At 38.7% G+C, this 22,072-nt stretch overlaps 2 protein-coding genes across 2 annotated transcripts; one reads left to right on the top strand and one right to left on the bottom strand.

Annotated features, from left to right (window-relative positions):
- Positions 1-1,145: 1,145 nt before the first annotated feature.
- Positions 1,146-10,187, top strand: LOC117371810 (protocadherin alpha-4). Its single transcript, XM_055222577.1, has 16 exons — positions 1,146-1,236; positions 2,096-2,218; positions 2,286-2,500; positions 3,209-3,265; positions 3,342-3,434; positions 4,052-4,138; positions 4,470-4,580; positions 4,653-4,823; positions 5,531-5,621; positions 5,715-5,821; positions 5,898-6,098; positions 6,178-6,309; positions 7,534-7,612; positions 8,510-8,700; positions 8,783-8,803; positions 9,489-10,187. The coding sequence occupies exons 2-16, from the start codon at positions 2,128-2,130 to the stop codon at positions 10,185-10,187; spliced, it is 2,346 nt and encodes a 781-aa protein (XP_055078552.1). The 5' UTR covers positions 1,146-1,236; positions 2,096-2,127.
- A 1,066-nt stretch (positions 10,188-11,253) lies between these two features.
- On the bottom strand, positions 11,254-20,156 carry calub (calumenin b). The gene is made up of 7 exons (XM_033967768.2): positions 20,085-20,156; positions 19,055-19,284; positions 17,882-18,075; positions 16,661-16,827; positions 14,606-14,666; positions 13,889-14,088; positions 11,254-12,747 (listed from the first exon to the last, which is right to left on the bottom strand). The coding sequence occupies exons 2-7, from the start codon at positions 19,273-19,275 to the stop codon at positions 12,643-12,645; spliced, it is 948 nt and encodes a 315-aa protein (XP_033823659.1). The 5' UTR covers positions 19,276-19,284; positions 20,085-20,156; the 3' UTR covers positions 11,254-12,642.
- Between the last annotated feature and the right edge of the window lie 1,916 nt (positions 20,157-22,072).

The raw sequence follows: 22,072 nt of genomic DNA on the forward strand, positions 1-22,072 counted from the left end.
TTTTTGATAGTTTATGGCGTGTATAATAGTGGAGAACCTTTACACAAAGTAAAAGTTCTCCACAGAACCTTTACAAAGCCTTGACATACTCACAATTGGGTATTGAGTAAACCTTTTACTTATTCCATAGTTTTTATAATCTACAAATGGTTAAAATGTCATTCCTTCATTAGAATTTAAGCAGTCTAGTCTGGTCCTTTTTAAGAGCTCCATGCGGGTCCCCTGGGATTCTTTGGTGACCCAGATTTGGGTCCAGCCCCCTTAAATTGGGAATCCTTGGTTTAGTTCAAACTATCATAATGCGCAGTCTAAAGTTTCTGAGAAAGACTGAGTGGAGTAGTGGTTAAAATGCTCTAATGCCTAAACTGAACTCTGCTGACATCCTGTGGTGAGCTCCAACCACAACAGTCAACTCACTGTTTTTCCCCCTAATTTACAACAGATCCATCAAACCCAAGGACATTTTATGGTAAAGTTTCCCCGTTCCTTATATACATGTCCATCACTTCTAGTTGACCCTGTGAAGTGAGGTCATTATATAGCCTCTTCAGGCAGGACAAATGTGTTAGTAGAACTGGGCTAATCTTGAGCAGGTGAGCAGCTGTGACTTGATAGCTAAATCCTTGTAAAGAAACATTAGTTAGGGCGCCAGGCTAATTGAATTAATCCCTTTAGGCTAGCTATAGCAGCAACAACTATTTACCAGCACTGCGCACTTCAAATAAAAATACAAAGCAGTAAACTACAAAATATCATAACAAAATATATTGTATAATGTAGCCCCCCTAATTGCATCTAATTATAATTGACAACTTTTGATTTGATGTCACCGCTTGCCGTTGTCAGAGGTCAGGCTTCGGATGAGACAAATCTTGCGCACACGTGAACCCCACGGCTGACATCAAAGAGTGATTTCCCGCGCTGTGGTTGGCTCGCGCGCGCGGCTATGCACAGGTAAGCCCCGCCTCCGCCTGAGCCTCAGATTATCCTGGGACCAGTGCGAGACCAGAGGACAGGACACAGGGCACATATAGAGACATACGCCGTGGTGCAGAGCAGCTCTTAGCACAAGTGAATGCGAGATTCTGGGTGCGACTTTTTGGACCCGGGACCCTTTTTCTAACAAAGCTGCTGGGATAGTTCCAGGTAGGCCTACTATAGTTTATGTCTTCCCCCTGTGACCTGAGGAGGAGAGGCTATGGAGAGTGTGGAAGAAAGCTGCTGAGGATTTGACAGGTTGGTCTGCTAGTAGTTTTTGCGAAGACATTGTACAATAAAACTAGGCTATTATGGATATAGCCTATGTAAAGTGATTTTTACAACTCGCCTATTGCTTGGCTATTTTAGACAGATTGGCCACAGGCTTTTTATAGCCTATAAAATGGCATGAACAACATCATATCAAAACAACATTGTATTTGGCCTTCAATCACAGCATTTAGAGGCATTGTTTATGTTCTTATGTTACGCTATTTTCTTATCTCTGTTTTAATGTTGTTTCCTCATCACAAACGTACCTGGATTTTTGATTCATTAACACATATTTATCACACAAACTCTGCATATTTAGGCTGAGTTCTTCTCAAACAAAAAACACTTTTAAACTCCATACACCTTCACTAGAATCATTTGGATAATTTAAGCTTGGAATTGCAGATCTTTACTGAACAAAAGATAAAAACTACCACTTCATGACATCACAAGGTGGAACAGAGCATTTTGAGCTTGGGAGGTGTAGACAGACTAATAAAGGATTACTCTAACATGTGTGAATGAAACAAAACACAACTCTGTGTCTGTTTTTGATGAGGTAACAACATTATAGCATGTCTTAAAGCTCACAATTGTCAATTATGCCTAATATAGGACCTTTAACAAAGGCTATACATGATATTCTTATGTTATGTTCCATAAGCAATCTATTGTAGTCAATTATTATAAGGAGCATTATTGTGTATTCAAAATAGGCTATAAAATACATTGCAGCCTAATTAGGTCCTACAATACCAGGGGACCTAATTGTGTTAAACCTGCTTTATCAGAAATCATTAGAGCAAAGAAAAGATTAATTTACTCTCTTTTTGCACCATCACAGATGTGGCCCCTGAGGTCTAACAGAGACAAGAAATGGCCCCCACACAAATGCTACTGCATGTTTTGAGGGCCAAGAGCCAACTCTGTGTTTTTGTACTCTTATTGCAGAGTCCAAAGGCTTATGGTAAAGTAACATATCTTTAACATAATGTTGCTCTGAAACGTGTAGAGTGACAGTATGTTTGTTGCAGGCATCTCGGGCTGGGGCGGCTGTCTGGATGGTCAGGACGTGTTTGCTGCGGTCAGGGAGAACAGTCCCCCGGTCGTGCTATCTCCAGAGCTTTTTGGGGACTGGGCTGAGGACAGCTTCTCCTGGACGGTGCGTGGAAAGGACGCACACTGGTTCTTTTTGGATGGGACAAATCTCTGGCTCAACACGTCTGAAGAAAAAGTTCTGGACCGAGAGGTAAACCATGAAGACGTTAAATCAGATGAGAAGAATGCATTTATGACTAAGGAGGATCTAAAACAGGGGTGGATGTTGTGGTAACTACATGTAATAATTATATACAAGTTATTATCACAGTATCAATCCCTCTAAATGTGCTAATATCTTCACTGAAATGGAGCAAAAGGTTCATGGGCTCTCATTATTTAGTGTAATGTCTTGTGTACAAATCTCTCAACGCATGAAACTGTAGTCAATATTCATTCATTCCACACCTGGAGCTAATTCATAGTCAGGTGGGTGAAGTGTTTTGCCTAAGGACAGTATGTATTAGCTAGAACTGAGATCAAAATGACAACTTTCAGGTTGATGGGTAAGCTATTGAATTCCATATTACAACATTTTTAAGCAATTGAATCTTTTCATTTGTTAAGAAAATCAAATATTTTTTTATTTTATTTAGCGCTTAAATATTTCAATTGACATTTGAAATAAGTAAGTAACTATATAACATTAAATATACTGGTTGTAATGCTGATTGACTGAAAACCATGGCCACACATTATACGTTTGTCATGGTCTGGATTTAATCAGTTTTCCCAAGATGTTACACTCCATAGGTTCAGCACTTGATGTGTTTAACAACTTAAAGGATTTCTCAAGTTGCGCTCTGTTTAGATTTTCTTTATCAGGTCCAATAATATTTTTTCTTTTTTCTTCTATCAGACAGAGGGCGCTGTTTTAATTGCAGAGTTGGTGTGTTATGAGGAGGACACGCTTCAGGTATATTATCTGCCCTTACTGAGAATCCTCTTGTGCACCTTCCCTGGTGATGACTGACCTCTCCCTCCTGCCCCAGAGTGTTTACAGGATTGTGGTGGAGATTCTCAATGAAAATGACAACATCCCAGTGTTTGTGGATGGGCCTGTGCAGTCTGCTGTCATCAGTGAGGTACAGTGTCAAGTGAAGCTCTGTCATTTCAACCAGGACCGCTGTATTTCCTCTTCATTTCCTTTCTACTGTCACCTGTCTGTCACCTGTCTGTCACTGTCAGCCACAGCCAGCTACCATTGCCTCTTCTCTCCTAACCTCATTCCGTTCATTTCAGCAACATTCCCGAACCCTCCTTTGTCCCATCTTCACAACAGCTGCACCAACAGCCTCCTCAGCCTCTTTAGTTCCTCTTCTTCACCATCTGTGTCTATTTTTGAGGGATGTAACAAGAACCAATTGGCTGCTTAAAGCAACTGTATATAGTCTGCACTCTTAGGAACCACTGAACCTGGGTCGCAGTGCCTTAACCTTGCTCTGCTTTGATGCAGTCAATTTAGAAATCAGTCTATATGAACCTAGAAAATAGGATTCCACTTAAGGCTTGCAAGGGCAGTTTAATATAAACATATTTTATTCTGAGGAGAATACATGATAATACTACCCTGTGTACGATAATGTTACATAACTTTTCCATCATACACTCTTCATGCCATCTGTTCTTTTGACTCTCTTGTGTCTCTTGTGTCTCATTTTTTTATCACCACTTAAATATCTAATTTTATCTTTGTTTCTAGTTGACTCCGGTGAACACAGTTGTTTTCAAGGTCCAAGCTATAGACGCTGATAATGACAAGATTATGTACACTATTGACCAGGCATCAGTGAGTTGTTTTTCAATATTTACATGATTTAAATAGGGCTGTGAAATTTATTGAGATACAGATTCACTCATTTATAATCATCAAAAATAATTGTTGAGTCTACAGCCAATTCTCTGTCTGTAAAAGCATGTGGTTTAGAAAACTGATTAAAAGTCTGTGCTGTTTATGTTTAAGACAATGTGGGAATATATTCATAAAGCCATTTTTCTGAATGTATAAATTGTTAATCAGAATTGAGTAATCTGAAGAGATTTTTGTCATGACAGCCTTAGATGAACATGTCAAAGCACTATCATATATTTTATTATTTTTATTTTTATTATTTCTGCAGCCTGATGCAAAGTACTTCAAAGTGGTTCTACCAAACAGTGGAGATATTGTCCTGGCCAAACCTTTAGACTACGAGACCAAGACTCTGCTGAGTGTGGTTGTGCATGCTTCCGTAAGATTATTTATTGAATGTTAGGACATTTTGACATACTTGAGAGCTGAGTGACAGACTGTGTTGTTGTAGGAGATGAGCACAGAGGAGCAGTACAGCACCAGCGCTCACGTCTCCATCACAGTTCAGGATGGAGATGACCAGTATCCACTGTTCATGCCCTGTACTGTCCTGTATGAGGAGGTCAGTGCTCGGGTCTGTGTCAGCCCCACCTACACGGCCAATGTCACTGAGGGACAGCAGGTAAGTGCACTCTTTACTCTGTATTAGGTATCTATGTCCTAACATATGCGGTCAACATGTTCAAATCAAATACGGATTTTGCTAAAATTTTGCTTTGGCTTTAAAGACAATTATGCAATCAGAAAGCTGAATGAGGCCCACATTTTAGGTTTCCACTTTCTACAACTAAAACCAGTTGGTTAAAACATCTCTGTGCTGAATCATCACTACCTAAACCCCAGCACCTGCAGCCAATCATTAATCAGCGCTAGTGCAGCCGCTGCAGCCCAGTGAGTGAATTCTGAAGGTTCTGAGATTTCACATGTGGCATGACCTGTCCATATACTAAGAATGAGAAAAAAGTATATATCATTTGTCCAGGTTCCCTACCTTTTATCATTTGATGTACCATTTGCTCTTGTTTTAAAATCTGATGGCATTTAATAACATTTCCCTAAATAGGAATCCATTGCTACACTATGCTGGAATGTATAGTTCCTCACAGTTATATCTGACATACCAAATGTCTTAGCTCTCTGCTGTGTACTGAGGTTTTTATTAATATGTGTGCACGCTAAAGCATGTACACTTATACAAAGACATGTTCACCATCTGATAAATTGATATTGCCATGTATATGTGTTGATGTTTGTCTTTTAGCTGTATCTGTGTAAATGAATTGAAAACACCCTCAAACCCATTTTGCAACAGTAACATGTTTCCTGCAGGACATTGTGCTGAGCTTCTTTCCTGGGCCCATCCATGCAGTGGACGGGGACAGCGGCCTCAGCTCCTCCATAAGTTATGCCATCCTCACAGGTCTAGTGTATACAGTAATAGGAATACACTTTTATAACTGCTGTTCATTTATACTGTTATGTTTATACTCATATTTACGTATTTGTGTTGTAGGGAATGATGACGGCCACTTCCTGATAGACAGACACACTGGTGAGATGTTTTTAACTCTGGGCATTTCTGACAAGCTCATCACTCCAGCACTTCACCTGCAGGTCATGGTATGAACTACACCTACCTTTATCTAATCTATACTATTTGATGAACAACCACTTAAATAACCTATATTTTGTACAGGCCTTCCAGGACAATGACCCCAGGAAGTACTCCGTGGCTCCTGTAGTGGTGCGCATTCTGGCTCTTAACCAGTATCCACCATCGTTTGAGAAGTCCCAGTATTCAGGCTTTGTGACAGTGGGGGGTGGTACAGTTGCCCTGGTTCACACATATGGCAACAGAGAGCTTGTGTTAAACGTGATTGACCAGGATTTTAACCAGGTGTGTAAAAAGACTCATGCTGTAATATTTCAACTAGATTTATGATTTGTTTCATATTTCTTTCATTGTAATTTTGCAGAGTGTTAACCCCATGATAGTTTTCAGCTTGAGTCCCACGTCTAATCACTCAAAGCAGTACACGGTCACCAAAGAGGGACTGGTGATCGCTAAGACAAGTCAGCTCCGCCCCAGAGAGAAACATGTCATTCAGGTTAGCATTGCTCTTCCAGAATCTATGGACAAGGTCAGACTAAAGGTAACTATGTAACCCTTCTGGTGGAATATCAATCACCTGCTTGTCTCCATGGAGATGTAATTGCTTTGCCAGGAATTCTCCACAGTATGGCATTAAAGCCCCGTAACATTTTATCCAAAAAAGTAAAGTAAAATATAAGCACGGATGTTTGTGTTGCATTAAAAAAACATCGAAAAACATGCACCCTTACTCTTGCATTTTCATATATCTGGGAGGACTTAAAAAGTGTCTCCATACAGCAAAATCTGAAGTATTGTTTGAACATTCTATGACACCAGGCCAAGTTACTGGTCAAAACTATGGAGAGGCGAGCCCCCTCACGGTAAGAATGTATGTTTATGCACAATAAAAATATCTTTAAGTGTATACCGGTAAATGCAAGAAAGAGTTAAAGAATTTAATGCTTGGAATATTCCAGGGAGGCAATAACATCTTCATAAAGACAAGCAGGCGGGCAATCCTTCACCTTAAAAGTTACATGGTGCACCTTTAAAAGTACAGTCATATCAACAGAGTACAAACACAGACGTATTCCTCACTTACAGATTAAAAAAAAATGTGTCATGATGCAATGGAAGGTCACTTTAAAACAACAGATAGTGAGGATTTAACAGAAGTTTTCTCAGGAGATTGATTTTGATGACCATACACCTTATCTCACTTTATCTTATCCTCCTGCATGTGAATGAGTTGTTGGTATAGTTATGGTGGGGTGGAAGAGGCCATTGGCACAGATTGGCAGCCAGTTTTCCAGACCCAGGGCAGCTTTTTTTGGCTAGATATCTGACTGTGACCAAGTAGTGAATGGATAATACAATATTAATCCAATACATTATTATTATGAAGCCAATACAACTACTAACTGCTAAGTTATTATGTAAACTTAGCTTTCTATCATGTTATGCCATTGTTCCCTCAAAAACATGCCTCATCCATGCATATTTTGGTAATCTCTCCCAGACACTACTCGAACCCTCATTGTGGTTAGCAGTACAATTCTGTCCAATGAGGGGCGCAATGAGGAGCGTCAAATACGAAAGTGAAACTTATTAAATATTTTAATACTTTGTTTTAGGCTAATTTACAAAACGATATAAAAAGGTAACATGGTGATCTAAATATGATATGTAATTAGCAATTAATACCCCATAGAAGTGTGATAGTCTTGATATTTTGTAGGTGAGAGCTGTGGATCAGGAGTCAGGAGAATCCACCTTCACCACTGTCACTGTGGAGGTGTTGGCTGAGGGACAAGCAGGTTAGTGAGACTTTGGTTTGTTTTGTCTCATTTTCATTTTTTTCTCATGGTATGTTCATATTAATAAGATTTTCATATTTAGAGATCTAGAGCTGAGAATCAAAAGACCATATCAGATACAAGATTATCATGAGCCCTGTTTACTGTCATTGTGGTGTTAAGGATAAAAAGACTAAGGCGTATCTCTTCACTGTGCATGAGAAAAAACTGTCCTCATGTAGCTCAAACTTCTAAACCTATTAAAAAGAAAGGAAAATATAGGATTTAAACTATAACTCAAAAGTATGTAACTTTCTGGAATTGACATGTTAAAACCAAACTCTGGGACATTCTCTGTGGGGATAGATACGGTTTATGCCATACTGTTAGTGGAGATGCAAGCCCCCCCCCCACAGTAGGGACACATGTTTTGCAGTGCAATATACACAAACAAAATGGGAAAGAAGATTTTATTTAGTCTTTTTTTGCCAATAAGTTACATACTTTGGCTTTAAGTCTTGATTTGGCCTTTCATGTTTTAGTTTTAAATTTGTAAACTGCTGTCAGATAGAGGGCCATAGATTTTTTAATGACGTTTAGTCTCCTGCGTTATGGGTATTGCATTAGCTGATCATTTTGCGATATGTTCAGAACTACTTACCAATTAATGCCTTTAACGTATTATAAAAATGAGCATATCATTTTCAGATAATTTTCACTAAAGAGTCTTCTGCAGTTTTGTCATGATATTAAAATTTCAAACTAAGGAACAGAGTCAATGTTCAATGATGATTCCATGATAATACAACACTCTTCATTACGACAATAGAATGTGATTTTCAACATTAAGTCATAGTACTTTCTTTTATATTACCATGTGGCCTGTGTAATAGCTTTAGTTTGACTTGTGTCTCTCAGCCCCTCAGAGTGAGATATCTGGGCAGCGCATCAGTGGCTGTGTGGTTGGAAAAGCTCTCTTCTTCTGTGTCATGGCCGTGTCTCTGGGGCTGTCTCTGCTCTACCTGGGTGCGTGGATGAAGAAGAGGCTAAAGGACCACAGGGACCCCCTGGAGAGGGGCAGTGTAGCCCAGGGCAAACACCCCAATGTGGTGAGAGCACAAAGGTTAAACTCTATAATCACATATGAACAGTAACAGTCATGTGTGACAGGAATGCTTTATATGTCCACAGAGTCTACGCTGGTTTCAACTGGTGAGTTCTCGTAGTATTGTCTTATTGTATGTGTATTATAAGTGGGAACATCACTCCAATGGAATAGACTCCCTTATAATGATTTCTTCAATTAATTAAATAACTGTCCTGTTAAACAAACATGTACATTATGGACATTAGAACATTATTATTCATGTAAAAGTTAGTTTTTTTCCATTTTGGTTGTGTTTATTACTCTGAAAAACATCATCCTTATTGTGAGTGGGCTTGCATCGCCACAAATATGACTCTTATTTGGCCTGGATGATGGACTCCTTGTTTCCATGGAAATGTTGATAGTTTGGCTATAATCCTAATCAGTATGGCATAAAACATCTACATGGAGAATGGTTTTAACTTTTCTATTTCTATGGAATCATACAGATGACACGCCACCTCCAGAAAGTTACATACTGTACCCTAAAATGGGCTGGTTTGAAACACCTATCAAATTCAGTCACAATTTATATTTCTTTGTGAGCCTGGAACATTGGTCTTAATGAATTTAGCAGATAAGAAATCCCTCCCCTAAAAGCATACAGAGGATCTAGTATTTGAAATTATAATTATAAACATCTGGATTACACTGATAATATTAAAAACAGACCAGCAGCTATATTGCGAGTTGTGCTGCCATTATAATATTGAGAATATTTTAACTTGTCCTGGAACTCTGCATAAATAGGGGAGCCAAGGAAGTACAATGCCCCAGATGGAGGACATCCCAATCAGTGCTGAAGACTACGGGACCTCCAACCCGTCTTTCAACTACTCCGACCAGGACGGCCCCTCCCAACTTGAGCCTTTCACATCTGATTACAATGCCAAAGCCACTCAGTCTACCTGCAAGAACGCCAATGACCAGGATACAGAAAACATCAGTTTAGAAACACTTCCATGCGAATCCCCCTTACACCTGTCGGAAAACTTAAGCATTCCTGAAACCCCTTATGCCCCTCCCAATCCAAAGACCAACCAGAGCCCGTCCCCTCCCTCCTCTCCATCCTCTCCATCCGACATCCTGAGCATACGGCTAGCAGCTGCTGCAATTGACAAGCCAATCCACAAAGTCACCACCCCTCCCAGATGCACCTCCTCTCCTCTGCTGTGCGCAAAACAAGTCACCACTCCTCCTCCAAGTCCTGAACTGTTGATCGGTTCATCCCTGAGCCATTCGCTGTTTATAGGGGAAGAGACAGAGGTAGAGCCATCCACGTCGCTAGATAACTCAGACCATTCATCAGTGGGGGTGCCCCCCGGTGGACTGGAGGAGGATGTGTTTTCAGAAGAAGAGAGCGTTAGTCCAGATCTGCTGCCAGATGAACAGGAGCTGCTGGACGTGATGGCGAGATGTTACCCTGTGATAGTCACCTTCAGGAAATAGGTTCAAATACACAGGACTGTATGAGAGAGACAGAGACTGGTTTTAATGGTTTGACTGAGACAGATGAATAATAATGTCTGCTGTTGGACTGCTCAAGTGTCTTGTTTTATTAAGTCATAATAATGTTGTATTCACCAATGATTAGGTATAGCACTAACCGAAAAGATTAGAATTCATTTGGATTAAATTATATTTTTATGGTATACACAGTCCTATTTTAGACAGAAATATGATTGTTGTAATGCTCTTCTGACCTTGTCATAGGTTTTTAAATGTTTTTAGATGTTTAATAAATATTTGATGTGATGTGCCATTGAAGCAATGATATGTAATCACACACAAAGGGATTAAATGTAAACACTGCTGGATTCAAGAGAGTAAAGTCTATTATTTCCAAGAATCCATCCATTAGATATTTATAATCCTTTTCCAGAATAAGCTTGTAGCCACAGCTACCCTAGGGTAGAGAAATGGAAGTTAGTCTGTCAAGAGGAGTGGGGGACCCACCTCCAGATTTTAAACTGGTCTTGGTCAGGACTGCCTTAGGTGGAGGATTTTAGCAATTGTGCATGTTTGGGGTTGATGGGGGAAACCCATCCAGATACAGAGAGAACATGCAAACTTCACACAGAAAATCCCAAGCAGCCCAGGAGTTGAACTCTTGCTGTGAGGTGTGAGTGCTATCCACTCGGCAACTGCGCCGCCAGTCTGCACCATCGACCCCTTCAATCACCAACCACGCTCACAGACTATTTACCCAATGGTAAGTTGGGTGAAGTTTCTTGCCAAAGAGCACACCTCTGTGGGTCTTAAATTGTTTATTTCTGATAGTCTTCCTCCATTAACACATTTCTGTGCAGTTTTATCTGTTGTTTAGGATCTGGGTCAAACTTTATGGTTCATCTGTTTTAATCATACTAAGAGCTTAATCTTATGAGAAGTGGTGATCAGAATTTTGATTTTATAAAAAGTTAATTTAAACAGTGTGCTTTCCTAATCTGCTCTTTTGTCATTAGATGGCACCAAAAGTTCCCTAAACATCCCACCCTTAAAAAAGTCATTATCATTTAATCCTTTTGTTTTATTTTATTGAGACATTTCTCCCAATCACAAAATGGACCTTACTTGGGCTGCACCAACATCATTACAGTAAAGTCACTTCTGTCGGTGAGGTCAGCCTGTAAAAAACAATTTCATATACAATTTATAATCATAGATAAAAGTATCAACAGTGGTTATAAGGTGGTAGTGATAATACAAGCCAAACTTTTAGGACGAATCCAATCAAAACAAAGGGTTAACTTTTTGCGTGAAATCAAAGTGTTTTTTGTTTTTTTTTAGCTTGGCACAAAATACAAAAGTAAACACATCAAACAGAAATACACAAGTAATATATGTACACAACATGCATACCAGTGTGGTGATGCATAATGCAGCTTCTCTGGACAAAACTGTTCGATCAAGGCCTTCAAGTCCAACATTCACCGAGAGACATCATTCTATTAAAAACTAAACCTGCTTTCATTATTGCACTGGTCCAAATAGTCTTCACTCTGATTTAGCAGTCTCCTACCATCAGCAACACAACATTCATTTAGTAAAGGTGCAATGTGTAACTTTTCTAGTGAAGGATCTCAGCCTGTTACCTTCTTATCTCCATGAAAATGTTGATTTGCCCGGAATGTTCCACAGCATGGCATTTAAGTTATATATACTGGACTGATTGAACTACTGGCATTTTTATTGCTATGAAGACATCTTGAACAACATTTTTACTTTCCTATCCACAGATCTGGCCTGTAACTTAAGTGTTGTGTTGTCACCTGCTCGTCTCCATGACATCAACTAAAACCACTTAGCCTTAATAATGCATAAAACAAACAAAAAAATATTAAGAACAATTCAGGATTAGTAACTACATAATTAGCACTGAATCATTTTAATAAACTATTTGTTCATTATGAATTAAGTCTTTGTTTAGGCTTTATTAAGGTGTAGTTATTAAGTGTCACTGACATGTCTAATGCCATAGAGTAGATCATTCGAGCAGTAACGTCTGCATGGAAACAAGCAGGTGACATACCCTAGACCAGAAAAGTTATATATTGTACCATTAAAAAAAACAAAAACACATCTATTTGGGCATGATACAAAATTTACAGCAAAATGTTACTCTTAATGGTCCAGTGCATTTTAGAAAGATGCATCCTGATTTTTTTTTTTTTTTTTTTTGTCTTTAACACTGTCCATCCTTCTATAGTGAAAAAAGTGGAATTTAAAACTGACCAAACTTGTGTAGGAATCATTTTTCATAAAAAAAAACAACAACAACATTCAAATAAATTATTGTCCGTGGCATTTGGGCCCATGGTGGTGACAGCGCTCTCTAGTGGCAGAGGCGAGCAGCACAGCCTGAGTCTCTGAGAGCCTGAGTCTCTGAGCAGGAGGCGAGGAGTTAAAACTCATCGTGTCGTGTGAGCGCCTCCCCGAAGTCTGTGGCCTGGCTGCCCACGAAGAGGTCGTATTTGTCCACGATCTCCAGTTTGGTCAGACGGCCGTCCTACAGGGAGACCAAACAGTTAACTACTGTCCAGTCTTTTCCCATATTGTTTATTTCTGATAATTAATCCATTAACAAATTTCTTTGCAATTTATTTATCGGTTATTTAGGATCCGGGTCAATCTTTATGGTTCATCTGGTTTAATAGTACTTAATCTTATGAGAAGTGGTGATCAGAATTTTGGTGGTTTGTGTTACGGTCCCAGGCCATATTCTCTTTCCCTTTTAGTAGCAGCCACCTCCTCTATTTAAGGAGATTCAGCTCACCTGTCTCATTTAGCTTATGTAAAATGTGTTTCTCATGTTCTGTCACTATTGTGACTGTTTCCGAGACACTCAACTGTCAGTACTGACTTTGTGTTTGTCAAGATTTTGTCAATCATTGTAAAATTTGTGTCTTAGTTAAACTTGACCTTTGTTACTCTTAAGTTTAAACCTTGCACATTACCTTTGTGTAAATATTTTAGATCCCTTTTGTTTAGTTTACCTTTTACAATCCTATTCATTAAATTCCCTATTTATTTATTTCAATTTTTCCATCTGGTTTTTGTTACCTCCCTGACACTAGACAAGATTTGTTGTAACGGTTTCTTAATCTGCTCTTTTGCCACAAGATGGCACCAAAAGTTCCCACCCTTAAAAACACATCATTCAATTTTGTTGTTATTAGGCAAATGTGTGTTGTAATATGGTTTGTTTATAACCTGGCGACAGCTAGATTGATAATACTCTTATGATTGAAAATACTTGAGGATTCACCATGGCAACAGTAATCCAACTGAGAATTCAGGGTAGGCCATAAAAGACAGATCTCCTCTTTGTGTCTCACGAAGTGGCCAAACACGACTGAACCAACACCACATACTTGTGTCAATATTCACACTCTCCATGCACTGGATTTTAGCTCTGCAGTTTTCTTTAATATTAACATTTGTGCACGGGTATCTCAAAATATACAGTGCAGTGCATAGAGGATTTAAATCAAAATCATGTGTGAGGCATGTTCAAAATGCAAGCAACATGTCAAACATGCCAGTGTTGACCTGGTTTATGATTAATATGTCTGTTTTTACTGGGCCTATCTTACTGGGCAATCTGCAGATTTGTAGATAAAATAAAGACTTAAAAAATGTGCACATACCTTATCAGAATCTGACTCATAGACCAGGTGCTTGGCCTCGGCCTCAGCATGATCATAGTCACTGGGAAGGATCCAGTCTCGGGTCTCCTCTTTGTCCATTTTCCCATCTTTATTTTTGTCCCTGAACTCAGTAAACTGTTCACGCTCTGTCTTCACCCACTCGGGCTCGGAGGCATCCCCGTCCTGGTTGTACATGTCACCTGGACAACAAGACAGCAATCAGTTAGCCAGACAGAGTACAGACAGTATAATTACAATAACCAGTAGTAGTAATCACAAAAAGAAAAAGTAACTAGTAACTCATAGTTCTCACAAACCCTTTAGCACATAAATAGTACACACATTTTTAGCCACTAGTACATCTTTGGAACAGCTATAAAACACCAATTTCAGTCAAACAAGTGAAGCAGGGTGGACCTCTCTTAAACAGTCAATCAGCTGCTGCTTAAAATTCAAAATGCAGTTCTTAATTTCTGTAATTATTACGGGGCCTTTCCACAAATACTGACACAATGTTTAGAGCCATCTCATAATAAGTGAAATGATATAACCTCTTCATCTGTGCAATTACAGAGTATCAGAGTACAAATATTACAAGTATTTTTTCAACAAGAGTTGAAGCAAAATGTAACCTACATAATTTCCTCACGTCACCAACTAATTGGTTTCCAAACTAACTAACAAAAACAAAAAACTCTTGGTGAAAGAAAAACTGACCGATGTACTCGTCCAGGTCAATCAGGCCATCTCCGTTCTTGTCGATGTCCTCCATGGTTTCCTACAGGAAGAGAACAGGAAATGGACAGATTAAAATGGGCCAAATGTAAGTAGATACAAGACTGCACAATGGTAACAGGATATGAAATACAGACAATAGAATGTCAAAACAAATGCACAATTATCTGTAGTTATTTCTGTTTTAGACTTGAGTACACAGACATTGTTGGAATCTTGCTCACACCAACCAATGAGAATCACTTGAATTGTATAATACTTTTCAATTGGTGGTTCACTTTTCAAAATGCATTTCAGAATTAGTATTATTTTGTTAGTCTGCCATTAAACTAGAAGAAAACTTTTTTCTTTACTCGTATTGATTAATTTGAACAAGTATCAATATTTAAAAAATGTCATCTTCATGGGACATGAACCTTTTCTGAAAAACTTTAGAATGATCTTGAGCTGTATCAGAACAAGTATAAGACACATAGACTAATATACGCCCATGGAGCACTATGAAACCTACCTGGATGGCTGAGGAATTACACAGACCACATGGGAATACAAAAGAAAGTACTATGATTGAATGAAATCTAATCTATGAATTAATGAATCGAATGATTTTGTTGTTTACTTGTAATTTTAATAGTCTTATAACTCTTATAACTACAGAAATCTGATAATGATCAGATTTTGAGTGTGCATGTAACTGCAGCCAGGCAGCCTGTAAACCAGGGGTCACCAACCCTGTGCCCGCGGGCGCCATGTCGCCCCCAAGCCCCACATGAGTCGCCCACAGACCGGTTCTAAAAATAGCACAACTCACTAATGAGCTGCACCTAAAATTTTATTTTATTCTGTTACTATTTTTTTTTTTATCACCCTTGCGTTTATATAGATTTAAAAATGACAATATCTTGAACATATGTTCATTATACGTGAAGTTTAGATAAGTTAAGGTGAACTTTGACCTACTCACTTCAAAGGTCAGTATTGTGCACCTGACAAAACCAGTGCTCCGCTCGCGAGCGCTGTGAGGATGCGCTGAAAGCAGTTTCTTACTCCAAAACATGGTAGAAAATAAAGAGATCACTTTCACCACGATATAAGACTGTAAAAGAAACCTGCGTGTATCTCATCTGCGGAGCAATTGTGGTGACAGCAAAGCGGCACAATGTGGAGGGACACTTCACTACGTCTCACAAAACTCGACACTAACTACCCACGGGGACGCGCACTATGGGCAGAACAAGCCCAGAGCTAAACGCAGCTTTGGGTAAACAACAGGCTTTTTTCACGACACCGGTGAAAAAGTCACACAACGCAACCGAGATTTATTTAAAAATATGTAAGCTTATTTTTCTTTAACATTACATAATTGATAACTTTATGAAACATGGTGCAATGTATATTATTTATGTTTTGTTAAAAAGGTTTGTCAATGGATAGTGAAAATGGGACACTTTTCCTATGAGATCTAGTGATGCAAGTGTCATCTGGAAATTTAACAATAACTAAGATTAGTAAAGTTAAAGTGCTGTATACTGATATCTGTTTCCCTCCTTGCTCATTGTTGATAATTATTTTGGGAAATCATTAATGTGATCAGTGTCTTGCACCGTGATCAGTGTTCACATAGATGATTATCATTTATCATTATTAATAATGTATAACTAAAGGCAAACTGAGAAAATTTGTTATTTCAGAAGAGCGTCTCAAACTGGTTGCCCTTCGTATGATTCAGTGCCCATAAAGTAGCTCTCAGGTTAAAAAAGGTTGGTGACCCCTGCTGTAAACTGATCAGAGTAATCCTAATTGTGATTGTTCATACTTGTACAAAGAAAACTATGGAAAAGGAAATGTTACAGATTTAAAGTTATTTTAAAATGCATTGTACTTTGTCTTCCAAATACAACACTTAATCTAAAAATCCACTGAATCATGTGACACGTGTCACCAAGTGTTTTTGATTATCACATCTATTTATTAGGTCACTAGTTATTTTGACAACCATGTAAAGTATCAAGGGTGGAAATCTCTATCTGCACTCACCAGGACCACAATGTCCTTCATGTGATCGTACTCCTCTGGGTGAAGAAACGCGGTGAACTCCTCTTTGTTAGCCTTCATGTCTGAATCCTGGTCAGCCATCTTGAATCTCCTCTCATCGCGGTCCATCATCTGTCTGTAGCTCAAGCCATCCTCTGGGTCACTGTCATCTGCAAAACAATATAATATATTTAACTCAAACTAATTTCCATGTTCCTATTCTTCTAGAGAGATAACTAACAGGAGTTCAATTCCCTCTTTGGCCCATTTTATTCTGTTGTGTCCTTGGGCGTGACATGTCAGCCTCATTACATTAAGTAATTTGTTCATCTTCTGGTCTCAACAACTTTGACCAAATAACTGATATTATATTATTTCTTACCACAGTGATTTTCAAATATATGGTGTTGGAACCACTGATGGTGCCGAGACTTGGAGCTTTAAAGTTCTTGTTTTAGTCCTGTTTTCGAGTTATTTCTAATACAGGCTTTTGACCCATTTTAAATTTTTATCTTTTTAGTTTCAATCCTTATGGTACCTAGAAAGACACACATTTTCTGGTGCTTTATAGTCAATTCACTGACGCAATGAAATAATATGTATTAACTGCTTTGTTGGTAAAGCCACTGTGCCATTGAGCAAGACACTTTCCCTTTCAAGCCAATGTAATCACTTTTTAATGTGAATGTATGTAGAAAGAAAGGAAATTAATAATATACTGCAACTTACAATTATTTTAGTAGTGAACTAGTAAGTGTTGGTAAGGCATTGTCCGTCCGTATCACAACAAATACGGCTGCTTACAAGGGAAAAAAAACAAAGGAAAAAAATATCAAAAGGGAGTGGAAAAACATGGTGGATTTACGCAGAATCAATGAGCTAGACTAAAAGAAATTAGATTTTCTTCAAAATGATGGGTGACCAAGTTATATCCGTTTGGATTTGCCAAGGAAGTGACTGAAGACTTCTAGATAGAGAATACTTACATACCAGTGAAGTGTATTATTGATACATTTTTGACATTGTGATTTAATAATGCCAATGTCTTTGTTATAAAAAGGTCTTTTCGTATAAGTTTTAAAGTCTGTAGAGTCCAGATAACGATTATCAAATTACAATTAAGATTTTTAAGTCTAGTCCAATTTATTGTTGGAGCACTAACCAAACAGTAAAAGAGTAAACCACTTTAATAGTCCAGAGAATCATAATGCAGAGTAGACGTACCAAGGATGTATCCATAGGTGGCGTTCCTGTACTCGTCCCAGGACACAACCCCGTCTCCATTCAGGTCATGGCTCTTCCACTGTCTGTCCACATCGTCATAAATCCACCTCTTCTGGGCATGTTTGATCCACTTCTTCATCTCCTCCACTGTCACAAAGCCATCTTGGTCTTCATCAATGCGCTCCACCAACATACTGCAAGTGGAGCAAGATTTTTTTTAATATTAAATTATCCCTCTTTTTAATACAGCTTTTAGCTCAAAGACGCACCTACTGACTTACCTACTATGGTAAGCCTCTTGAGTGAGCAACAGGTCAATTTAACCAGTTACAGTGAAGTGCATTCCAAACTGATTGTTTTCTTGCTTTAGCTGATTTGTTAAAGATACATTGCATTTTGTTGACATGTTGCTTAAAACCATAAATCATACAGGTTTTACTATAACACTTGGTTTGTTCAAATAAAAAAGAATGTATAATGATCTAACATGTTATGCTGTACACTTTTACATTACATATCCCTTTGTGTTGGTGCAGCTGAGTGGTGCAGGCTGGTTTGCCTCTGTAGGTTGTTTGGGGTCGATTTGGGGGACTGGCTGATTGCCACAAGGAAGGTAAGGGAGGTAAATAATCAGAAATGGCATTTTACAGGAATTGAGATACGCTGTCCAATATCAACATTGCAGTAATACATTCACAGGTTGGCTACTGCACTATTCTTAAGCTGGGGGAAAGGTCAGAATTCGTATTTGCAGATTTTGTGCTTTAATCATTATACCTGCAGATGTTTTGATGTAATTTAAGGTTAAGGTTCTATTTTAAGGAACAGTCTCTCATTGGTTTCTTAAAGTGGGAGAAGTATCAAAAATTGATAATCTGAATGTAAATATTGGAAAAATGTCCATAAAGTGGAAGTGGAAGACATATTAATTTTTGTCATTGTTCCTCCCACCCCATCCATACAGCTTTTAATTGATGAAATGTACACAAACTTGTCCATTTGCATTCTTTACATAATCAAATCCTGCAACATGAAGCTGATCAGGTAGTACTGGGCCAAATCATGAAAAAACAGGTGAAAAAGAAGCCACAAAATTTCTGCATCTGAGCCTCATTTTCCACTTGCATTCATATCACTCCACACACTACCTCCAGAGCTGTGTTTTTCTCTCACCCGAGGCGCTCCTTGCTCTCCTCAGGCGTGAGCTGGTCAAAAGTTTTGGCCTCCTCTTGTCCCAGAAAAGCTTCATGGTCATAATCAAAGTCCTCTGCGTCATTGTGCTCGCGGTTACTCAGCGGTTCATCATGATGCACACGGTCTTTCTTCTCCATGGGTTTACTGGAGGCGTACACCAGGCACACGGCAAAGCACATGAACAAGGGACGCAGCTCCATCTTGACAATCTGTGTAGAAAACACCCACAAATGATTAAAGCGCATATAACAGGTTAGACAAGCAAAAGTTAAATCTGTCAACTGGACAAAAAGTTGTAGGAGTGAAGACATTTCGCTGTTAATCCAAGCCACCTCTTCAGTTCTGGTCAGATTGCAGCAATTTACATCTTCAAGGCAATGTAAAAATACCAGGAATACATGGACTGTGATAAAATCGAAATCAAAATCTGGTTCCAAGAAAATTACATACACATTTTTTGGCATATCGCACACCCATAAAAGGAACTACTGTTTAAGTAATGTCACAAGTGGTATGGTTAAAATTTTGTTAATACAGTCCTATAATTGCCCTAGTGGCCTGCATATTAGTTATTGCGTTTTATTGCAGTTTGGTTAGAAATTGTATACACCACATTTTGTACTATTAAATGGGAAAGCATTATTAGTCCCTGTTTAATAAACCAATTAAATAGCTAAAATATGAGATTTGACGGATTCAGATAGTTGTGATCTAAAATAGGTCTGAAAACTGCATCTTAAAACTGCACTAATACACACAACCTCACGACAGCTTCCTTTTTTAAGTGATAATAGCCCGTTTAAGAAAGAAAGCAGAACCTCCCTGTGAGTAATAATAGTGTAATCTGCGTCCCGTTAGATTGGAGTCAACACAATTAGCTGACGTTTGGCTACGAAAACAATATCACAAACACCTTTAGCATAACGTCGCGTATCCGCTAAATCACAGCTAATTAATGGCCCAAACGCTAAAGATTTTCAGTCATTATAAGAGAGTAAAAGTAAAGTACCCGGGTCTGGTGAGAAGTTGTTCGGTGCAGTTTGAGGGCAGCAGCAAAGCGGAAACACACCCATGCTCTTCCGGTGCTAAAGCTGCAGCCAACCAATCAGAGAGCAGGACGGCGAGTGTGATGTCGCGACGTGATTGGTCCACTTCAGACGCAGGGCGGTGATTGGATTGGACCAGAACCGCCACGTCCTCAAAGTCAACAACATCCCGTTCATTCATAAATCTGAGAAGTGGAAAGGGTTGTGTAGGACTTTATTTGGAAAGTCTGGGAACTCCACATATTTTCTTATTTTTTATCTTTTTCATATATTATATTATATTTTTTATATTTTCATATTTTCATATATTTTTATATTTTCATCTATTATTCAAATTGGCTTTTGAATTGAATAGATTTTAAAATAATATAAAATTAAGAACAGAGGTGGGTAGTACTAAGTTACATTTACTTGAAGTTTTTGAATAAATTGTACTTTTCAGAGAACTTTTCTAACAGTATACTTTTACTCCTATTGAGTAATATTTGTATTGAAGTAACACTACTCTTACTTGAGTAAAAGTTTTGGTTACTCTTTCCACTGTAAGTAAGTCTGCAAGTGACAAAAGCTTTATGTTGACAAAATTATTTGAACATTTGTGCTTCTTGCACCGCTCCTTCAGATAGGATTTTTTTTTGTTGACCAGATTTTCAAAATTCTAGACAGAGACACCCCTGGGTTGGGATGGCTGGCATGAATCGTATTGTGAAAAGAGTGTGTATTGTCCATTCTCGACTCACTTGTGGATCAGTATATAATCTGAGTGACTTCTATGAGTGCAACTGACTGCATTTTTTGCCTTTTTCAAGCATGATTTTCTGTATTTTGGCTAAACAAATGACAATATTTTCTTTACTGTTAGCGGGGATCAAATCAGTCAAAAATAGGGACACCTGGGACATTTCTTGTATAAAACTGGGACAAATCAATAGTTTTGGGATAAATCTCCTGGGACAGGAAACACAGGGCTCAAAACTAGGACTGTCAAGACTGGGACTATGTTGATGCACCTGCAGCTACTATTGACAAAATCACACTTGAAATGACATACAGGCATGTGAAGATGAGCCTAAAGTGAGAGCGCTGGGCCCTGTCCAGCTGTTACCCGGTTGTAACAGTACTCAGTTGGTGCTGAGGGGCTGCCATCTGTGAAGGCCTTCTGTTCTGTCGATGCTTGGTACAGTCTTTGTTGAAGCAAAGCAGTGGAGCCTTCTGCAGCCCATAGGCTTGCCCAATTGCCAGAACTGATTTTTTCGTTTGCCAAGAATCAGTATTGTCTGTGCAAACCTTCAGTCGTCCAGGTCTGATCCATAGCAAAGGACAAAGTTAAAAGTTAAAGTCCTTTGAAGACAGCGAAGTTCAGATCTTAGCCAGAGAAAAGAAATGGTTTGAGAGAGGAGTTAAAGAAGCTATTTTTGTCAGAAAAGAGAATCCTTCCTTAGACAGGAATGGGGGCCTGAGACAATCTCTCCCATCTATAACTCCATCCTCAGACCCAGAACAATGAGAACAATAGCAGGGTCGTTAAGGACTGAATAGGGTAGTTCCAGCTGAAACTGGAGACAATAGAGTTACAGTTACAGTTTCAGTGTAGTTAGCCCCTCGATTCAGATAGATATAAGGCAGTGGCCACCAGCATTCAGAGCAGAACTGAAGAAGCAGCTTAGATGAGCAGCGAAATGTCTTCACTCCTACAACGATTTGTCCAGCTGAGAGATTTTAACTTTGTCTTTGCTAAGAATCAGTATTGTTACTTCATTAATACTTCATATAATGAGGCTCATGACCAAGAAATAAAATGGTTTAAATATAAATAAAATGTCACATACTGTGTCATCATTTAGTTCTTTTATTTGTCCATAAATCTGAAGGTTGGAAGTTCTAACTCTGAATAGTGCATACTTTTATTGTGTCCTTGGGCAACACACATCACCCTCGTCTGTGTATGGTG

The sequence above is a fragment of the Periophthalmus magnuspinnatus genome, chromosome 6 (assembly GCF_009829125.3).
Source record: "Periophthalmus magnuspinnatus isolate fPerMag1 chromosome 6, fPerMag1.2.pri, whole genome shotgun sequence".
Taxonomy (NCBI): Eukaryota; Metazoa; Chordata; class Actinopteri; order Gobiiformes; family Gobiidae; genus Periophthalmus; species Periophthalmus magnuspinnatus.